Here is an 8,698-nt window from a genome sequence, read left to right as displayed (position 1 = left end):
GCATTCAGATTTGAAGGTGCCTCTCCCCTCTTCCCCTTCCCTTCCTCTCAGACAGAGACACCTGAGCCAGCAGGTCAACTCAGGTTACCTCAACATGTATAAGACCCTCCCCCCAGGCGGTTGAATGCCAGCAAGAGAGCAGGGCCCCTAACCCAAAAGATGGGCTCCCCAGGGCGTCCTTAAGCCTGGGACTCAGAAGGGGCAAGCATGTCAGCACAGCATATCCCCAAATACCTCAGGCATCCCAACCCTCCACGTCTCCTGCCCCTCCTCAGGGTGGGAAGCTGCCCCATCTTCCCCCATCCCCAAGATTCTCTTGCCCGCCTGCTGTGAGTAGAGGAGAGGGCTGGAGGTGGGGTGCACTCCACATACCCAGGCGGGGCTGCCCTGCAGCTTGGCTGGGGGCTCTGAAAGCCAAGCAGTTTATGGGGACAGAGGAGAGGGCAGCTGGCGGGTCCCTGGTTTCCGGCTGGGCTGATCCAGGATGTTTCTTCTCGGGAGACTATTTGTATCTGGGTTGGAGGGGACTGGAGCAGGCCTCTTACTTGTCCCCACATACTCAAGCCCTATAGGAAATGCCAGCTCAGCCTGGAGGGCCCCCTGGCTTCATTGCACCCCCTACTTCCCCAGGCAGGCTGCCCAGGCCAGGATGTGGATGGGAACTGTCAACAGACCCTCTTTAAATATTTACCCACAGTTTCTCTAGGGGGTTCCTCCTCTATCCCCAAGACTAGGTAAATTCAAGGTAATTCTAATGGATAAAAGAACCTTAGTCCATCAGTACCCTTCTCTGGCCATAAGTGTGTACAGTTATGTGGGGCTGAACAGAGACAGAGAGAAAAGGGAGAAAGTGAGAGAGCTGTGAATACGTGTGCTGTGTGCATACGAATGAGGAAGAGGAATTAGAAGGATTTTTCCAGTCCTCCCCTTCCGCGGTGTGTGAGGTTGTTGTACACAGGGCAATAGTGGGGCACACTTGGGATACACACATCCTGGATGTGCCACCTCCCACCCTGAAACACATCGAATGCACGCTCCCTCAACCATCATGCATGCCCGGAAGCATCCCTGTCACCTCACAGACACTGTGAACCCCGGGCACACAGGGGACTGATACCTGACAAACACACGTGCCTCTTTAGCTGTTTGCATCATGAAAAAATTTTGCTACCTATTTTCTTTCCACATCCTGGGGTTTCAGGGTTGGATGAGGAAGGAGGCTGTTAGAAAACCAGATCGTTTTCTGGGATGGATGAAGGAATGGTGGTGCAGGAAAGGATGGTGTAGAATAACACCCTCCTCCCAGTCCCTCTATTATCTAAATAATTGCTGGGAAGATGGCCACTCTCAGCCAATTCCCAAAGAAGAGTCACTGGTGCCCCAGCAAAGGACACTTCCAGGATCCCTGAATATGGAGGAACCCACCTCCACCTGAATTAAGGACTGCCCAAACTCTGCAATGTCCAGAACTCTGGCCCTGGAGCAGCAGGAGGGGAGGATCAGAAGAGGACTGTGCCAGGGCTGCAGGCCTCCCTAGGGTCCAGGACAGTGGGGGGCATGACAGGGGTCTCCTCCACTACCAGAGCAAGCTCCAGCCTTGGTTTCAGCCCTGCCTTGTCTGAGCCTACTCTGCTCAGAGTACCAAGCTGAACGAGATGGGCTCTGGGTTCCCAGCATCTGGGTCACTGGGGACTGTCATAAATATTTTCCCTTCCCTGCCTGGAAAGAGGAGGCTCGGCAGGCCAGATCCGCTCTGGGGCCTGTGCCTTATCTTTTAGAGGGTGGGGGGATATCTCGACATTTTATGGTCCAGCGAAAACCCTGCCACAGAGCTATTCTTCCAGGCCTTTGTGTCTTGGAATGCGACTGTCCCGAGTGTGCCGCCACCACCGTCTGCTCTGAGAGCCCACCAGTCCTGAAACCCCTGGCTGGACTCGATTTCCCCTTTTGGGGGTCCCTCGCTTTTTCTTTCCTTCTTTCCTTTTTTCATTTGATCGCCTTTTTTTCCTTTTACACGTATCTGGTTGATTTCGCTCCCGGAGCTTGGAAATAAAGGAACCGCAAGCAGTCATCCTCGCTGGGGCGTCTCTGCCCCTCGCCCCGAGGCCTGCTCCGCCCTCCTAGGTACCACGGATTTATGTTCGTTTGTCCGGGTCATTCTGCCTTTTTGTGTTAATTACGCGCCGCCTGCTTGGTGCTTATCTCCTTCGCAAAGCGATTATTTTCGACGCCCGCCCTCCTGAGCCTCTCGAGCCTGCTGCCAGAGCGAGGGCTCATCTCCCGCCGCCACTCGCGATTTATTTACACCTCGCAGGTGAGAGGATTGATTTGCTCAGAGCCAGTGGGGCCGGGCTGGGGCCGGGGCGCGGGGCCTTCTCCCCGCTGCTCCTCCGGGCCGGGCCTCAAACGTCAGTATCGCCAGGCCGGCCGGGGGCACCGCCGCCGCCTCTAACATTGAGCAACAGCGCCACCTCGCGTCCACTTGCTCCAATGCAGTCCGGCTGGGAAAAAGCCAACAGATAGAGCAAGCAGGTCCCAGCCTTGGCCCAAAGGTGGGAAGTGAGAGGATGGAGTTTCCAAATGGGTGCGAGAGAGAGGGGTCCCTGGAAGGAAGTTCCCCCGGGGCCGCTGTCCTTTTGTTTTCCAAGCTCTCCAAATAAACCTTCTCAAAGGTTTCACACTATTTTCTTTTTCTCACCCTCCCTCCCCGCATTAAGAGACACTGTACAAAGGACCTGCCGCGATCTCCCCCCTATTCAGGCGCATTTCTGGGCTCGGAACATCTCCGCTCACGCAGATGCACGCTCCGAGGCTCCCGCTACCTCCTGCCCGCGGCGCGCACCCTAAACTCCTCGCTCCTCTTACCCTGCCGCTGGCTCCGCACCGCCTATTCCGCCGCCGCCTGCAGGACTTTGGGGTGGGACGCTGACTTCTCCCGACTGTTTGCCCCCTGGTTTGTAGCCCACCCCTCTCCCTCTCTTCCTCTCTCTCTCTCTCATGCGCGCGCTCTCTCCACCTCTCCCTCCCAGCCAGTGAGGTCCTGTTCTCCGTGGGCCATAGACAAAACATTCCTATAATCCGATTTCAAAGGAAAGAGTGTCCACCTTATTTAAACCATAAAACAATTAAGCCCAGACGTCTAGCCAGCTCCGCGCTGCTGTTTTGTTCGGCCCCATTCAGAATCCAGCGCAGGGAGACAAACAACGCCATAAAAGTGGCATTTCGGGGCTGCGGAAATGTACCTATCCGCTGCCTTCCCAAGTGGAACAACCTTTAGGGTTTTGTGATTCTGACAAAGGAGCAGAGGAGAGGTGGGAGGGGAAGATTAGGGCAGGAGGGCGTTTGCTAGCCCCTCTTTCCCCCCACCCCACCCCCAGCTTTCGTTTCTTTCTAGATGTGTGTTGTGTTATGGTTTTAATTCACAAATTGTAATAAATTAAAAAAAATTGAGTCCAATCCTGACCTGCAGGCTGGAGGCTGAGCTGGAACTGAACAGTGGGCTGGGCCGGGTGGGCCTGCTCTGGATCCCATGCTCTCGCCAGGGCCCTCGGAGCCCCGAGCCCTGCGGCCCTCCTTCCTGTCCGGAGTAAGGCCGCTCTCCGGCGGGCTGCAGGAAGCAGGCCGCGCTGACGGACGAGGGGAGGCGACAGGGCCTTGGAGCAGGGGCGGGGTGGAGGCCCGGAAACGCGGCGGAGCCTGGTCTGGGAGAAAAGCCTGAGTCCCCGCAGTCAGGACTGGCAGTCAGGACCCAGGGACACGGGTGCCCTGGCCTCTGCCCGGAGCGAAACTGAGGCCAGGGTCCCAGAACAGCGAAATGGCCAAAGAGGGGAGTGAGGATTGAGAAAAGAGGATAAACTACAGGCAAAGCACCATTCAAAAGGAGCAAGGAAACAACTGGTTCTGGAATTAGGGAGGAGGTCTCTTCAGTGGGAAAAGAGGAGAGGGTGCTTCAGCCACTGGGAAAACCAGTGTTTGCGACTTTTGATTGCCCCCCTCAAAATATCATCGAAACAAAATGTTTGTGCCTTCCCACCTTTCTCCAGTCCCCGAAATTGGGAGTGTTGAATGGAAGGAGGGGGTAGGAGATTCAAATGATGGGGAAGGGGCTGGTCCCTCCAAGTGCCTCACCAATCCTGTAAGGCCATGCGATGGAGGAAGCTGCAGAAGGACTGGGATCCCCAATGATTTTCTTTTATGGTGGTATTCCCCAAGTACTCAGAACAACACCCTGCACCCTCACCAGAATGGGCAGCCTGAGATATTAAAGCGCTATATTTCAAGTCGTCTGAGTTTAATAGTTTCCAGATTGGGGGATTTCCGAGAAAGGGGGCACCGGGGCCGAGGCATACCCAGCAGCTTGTGTCTGCTTCTGATTAGCAGATGAAAACTGCCGGCGCTGGGGAAGGCGCTCTGGGGTGCAGTGCCACTGACCAGCCCCAATGGGCTGTTGCACATATGGGCCTCTACTCTTATGCCTGGGGTCCCACCACCATCAGGGAACACCCCCTCCAGGCTAATCCCTGACCGGCTTCCTTAGGCCTTGGCCATGTCATCCCCCAGAAACGCTGCAGCCACTCAGCATAACCCTATTACCCCCAAATCAACATTCAAACTAACCACCAGAGAGAGAGAGACTGAGAAGGAAAGAGAACTAGGAGAGGGAGAGAGAGAGAGAGAGAAGCTGAGAATGCATTGAGAAGTTGAAACAAAATCTAATTCAGATTGTATTGGTTTTGCCATCTTTCTCCTTCCTCCTTCTCTCCCTTCCTTTCTTCCCTCCCTACTTCCTCTCTCCCTCCTTCCTTCTCTCCCTCTCTCCCTCCCTCTCCCTCCTCTCTCTCTCTCCCTTCTTTTACTCTCAACGCAGTCCCCAGTGCCTCTTCTGCTCCCTGAGGCCTGCTCAGCCTTCTCCCTCACCGTTCACCGCTCACCGCACACCCTCCCTCCCTCCCAGCCATCCCTCGAAGCACCAATGCAGGCAGGCAAGTATCCAGCCCGGGCCCTCACCCAGCACCCAACTTTCATCTTCACTTATCTCTTCCCTCCGATCTCGTGTACTCATAAATTATTACAATTAATTACAGCCAGGGAAAACCATTCATGCCATGCCCCCACCCCCCACCCCCTGGACTCCATCGAGCTACCAGGAAACTCACAGGCAGCCGGCGGGGCAGGCACAAGCTGGGCCAGGCCTCAGCAGCCTCCACTCCAGCCCTGGGGCCCTCATGCCCACCCCACCCTGCGTGGGGAGCAGCGGCAGGCACTTGCCCTTCCGAGGTAGAGGGAGCCCCTTCCCTGGCTCTGGCTTGCCCCAAAGGAACTGAACACTTGCCTCCTCCACGACAGCAGCCTGGGAGCCACAGGGAGGAGAAATAACGAGAACTGGATGCGGTTGGGTTTCTGGTTTTTTAAGTGACTTCGATATATTAACACAGAGCTGTTCTAACCATAACAAACAGAAGCACGTTACAGGACGGACGCTGGGGATGAGGAGAAACACCGCTATGTACAAGCCCGAGGCGCCGGCCTGCCCGCCCGACCCAGCCTGCGGCACGGTCCGGGCCCTCGTCCCTCGGCTCCTGGGCTGGGAATTGTTATTGTGTGGGTGTCTTTTTTTTGTACAAAATCTGCACGCAGAGCACCCCAGGCCTGGGGAGGGATGGCCCAGACCAAATACGATACAGAAACAAAATAGAGATACAACGATTCAAGTACTGGCTTCTCTGAAGAAAGGAGGGAAAAAATCACATTTGTGTGTGTTATTTATTTCAGTTGCGCTGGGAGAAGAGAAAGCGGATTCTCTCCCCGCCTCCTGCTCCTCGCTGGGTAGAACTAATTCTAAAACACCAATTTCTTAACACTGAACCCTCCCAAATCGCAAGAGTTTTCCTTTTCCCCCTTCCTTTTAAGCTGATTGGCTTTTCTCTATCTTGTTCTTTCCTTTTCTTTTCGTGCTCTCTCCCGCCTGGGTTGGGGTATTTTTGTGGGGCTTTTTGTTTTTCCCTTGGCTGTGCCGAGGCAGCAGGCTGGGGCAGGGTTTAGGATTGCTCCTTGTCGGTTTTCTCTTTATTCATCTTTTTCATCTTCATCCTCCGGTTCTGAAACCAGATTTTGACCTGCCGCTCCGTGAGGTTGAGAACCCGGGCCACCTCGTACCGACGGTCCCTGGTTAAATACATATTGAAGAGAAACTCCTTCTCCAGTTCCAGCGTCTGGTACTTGGTGTAGGGGCAGCGCTTCTTCCTCGTGGAGCGGGCGTGAATCCAGTTGGCCACGGGGTTGCCTGGAGGGCCAAACACAGGCAGGGGTCAGTGGAGCCCCTTTCTAGCCCAGGAGCCCTGCCACCCTACCCCTAGACTTAGCCAGGCTCCCCAAATGCAATAATTGAACCTGAATTTGGACACGTTTTGCTTGGGGAATTTTCTTCCTGACTCCTTTTGCATTCTGCCCCCTCCCCACCGTCCCCCCTCTTCAATTTCTAGCACCTAAAACTATAGGAAATCAAAGCTATCAAAGCCCCTCCAGTCTGGTCCTCAGCTTCAAGAGTAGTAATTCGAGAATATGCTCATAAAAAGTCCAAATTCCCAACCGTTTCATAGGCCCATAAACGCTTCTCTCTCTTGTTTTTTATTTTTATAGCGAGGTCTCTCTCCTCCCCACTTCCCTCCTCCTCTGCCCCCTCCCATCCTCCCAGCCCACGACGAAGTCCTGAAATTTCAGCAGTTCTGTTTCCTGACCCTGAGAGTCCCTAAGCCCCTCACTACCCTCTTCAGCGCCCGGCTCCGCTCTCGGAGTTCAACCCTGCTGAAGCGAATTCTCAGAGTGATGCTAGAATGGGGAAAGCCTTTCTCCTCTCCCCAGAGACCTACTGGCCTTGGGACAGGCTCCCCCATATCTTAGCTTCCCTGTTAGGCTTCCAGTGCCCTCCTCCTGCCAGCCCCAGGACAGGCTCTGCAGGAGCCAAGCCTCCAATTTCAGGTTTATGGGAGTAGCTGAGGGCAAGGAGGGAAGCCTTCAGAGGGGTATAATTAGGCCCTGGCCCCTTATGGGGCTGGAGGAAAAGGATTTCCTGCAGCCCCCTCCTGGGACTCCCCCAGACACTTCCTCACACCCAGGGGCTGCACCCCCTCCCCTGCTGTTTCCCCTTCTTTCCCCTTTCTCTGGCCCAGCAGCTCCCACCTGCCCCCCCAGCCCCACCTACTCCTGCCCTTCTGTGCAATACTCAGAAGGCTCCAGTCTCCTTGATGGGAGTGTGTGTGTGTGTATAATTCTCTAATCTGGGGAGATGCTCCCCCCCATTCCTCATCCCTGAGCCCAGTTCTCAACCCTCTTTCCTGCAGACCCTCAGAAGAGGGCTCTCAAGTTTAAGGAGACTGAGACCCCACTTCTCTTCCCCAACTCTGGAAGTCCTGATTTCTCCAAGTTCCCAGGCTGTGAAATCCCCCAGACCTCTCACCCAGTGCTCCTGGGGGGAGAAGAAGTCCATGCACCTTCTGTTTAATGAATCCCTGGTGGGGTAAGAACCCCCATGCTGGCTGGGAGGTAGGGGTGATTTTTCTCCCTGGGGTATTTCCTCTCTGTCCCCAGTGTCCTCCTCATCTCTCCCCCAATCCCACCTCAAACCATAAAATGAACCTCACCCCCCACCCCATCCCCTGGCCCTGTCTGCATTTCTTGGAAAGTAGCGACTGAGCCAAAAAGCCTGGGCTGGGGGTGGGGTGGGGGGTCTCTCGTCAAAGCCAGCTCCAGGGAGAGGAGCCCCCCTCAGCCCTCTCCCAACCTGGCTCCCTGGGCTCCCTTCTCAGACCTTCCTGCCCCTGAAAGCTCCCCAAGGTAATTCGCTTTTATTGAGTCCTCGCCCCCTCGCCCTCGCCCCTCTCCCGCGCTCCCTGCGCTGCTCCGAGGGGCTGTAATCTGGCTCCCCCCGCCCGGCCTCCCCTCCCCTCCCGCGCCGGTTGTAAAGGAAAATTGCTCCCAACTTACTGGGGTCCAGGTCGGCCTTCTCCTCTTTGTGCTTGCTGCCGGCGAGCGCGTCCGCCTCGGGCGAGGGCAGTGTCTGCGGGGCGCGGTCGCGCAGCTCCCCGGGCGAGCCGTACATGTAGTCCGGGTAGCTGCGGCCGTCGCCCGGGCCGCAGTCGGCGCGGCGCCCGGGGTAGGCGTCCGGCTTGAGGGCGTAGTGACGGCCCCCGGCCGGGAAGCTGGGGAAGGAGACGGCGCCGGACAGCGGCTCGAGCCAAGTCCGCATGTAGCGCGTGTCGGCGCCGAGGTGGGGCTGGGGGCCGTACGGGTGGTATACCACGGACGACTGCGAGGGCACGGGCGCCCACGACGTGCTGAACACTGCCGGCTTGGGCGCGAAGCTACAGGACGGAAAATCGCTACAGTCCGGCACCAAACCGCTGGGTCTGGCGGCGGCGGGGTGAGCCCCCGTGGCCGGAAACCTGGACGCTAGGAGGTCTTCATTGTCGTGAGAGATGAGCGAGTCCACGTAATAGTTACTGATGGGCCCCGTCGCCGACATCGTAACAGGGTTTTACATACATAAGATTATTGTATGAACTGTATATGTACTTTTTATCTGCTCACAGAACAATCAAGGCAGGTAATTATTTTTCCAGCCTTTTCCCCGCAGCTCATTGGTTCCCCGGCCCCCACGTGATCGTATTTACCCAAAAATACGGCGCGGATCAATGCGCAG

At 56.2% G+C, this 8,698-nt stretch overlaps 1 protein-coding gene across 1 annotated transcript; it reads right to left on the bottom strand.

The window, feature by feature from the left end:
• Window positions 1-5,900: 5,900 nt before the first annotated feature.
• On the bottom strand, window positions 5,901-8,672 carry HOXC9 (homeobox C9). The gene is made up of 2 exons (XM_006728696.3): window positions 7,984-8,672; window positions 5,901-6,283 (listed from the first exon to the last, which is right to left on the bottom strand). Exons 1-2 carry the CDS (start codon window positions 8,519-8,521, stop codon window positions 6,039-6,041), a joined length of 783 nt encoding a protein of 260 aa, XP_006728759.1. The 5' UTR covers window positions 8,522-8,672; the 3' UTR covers window positions 5,901-6,038.
• Between the last annotated feature and the right edge of the window lie 26 nt (window positions 8,673-8,698).

Source organism: Leptonychotes weddellii, chromosome 5 (genome assembly GCF_054177405.1).
Source record: "Leptonychotes weddellii isolate Sample4059 chromosome 5, ASM5417740v2, whole genome shotgun sequence".
Classification (NCBI taxonomy): Eukaryota; Metazoa; Chordata; class Mammalia; order Carnivora; family Phocidae; genus Leptonychotes; species Leptonychotes weddellii.
This window is presented reverse-complemented; position numbering and strand designations above follow the sequence as displayed.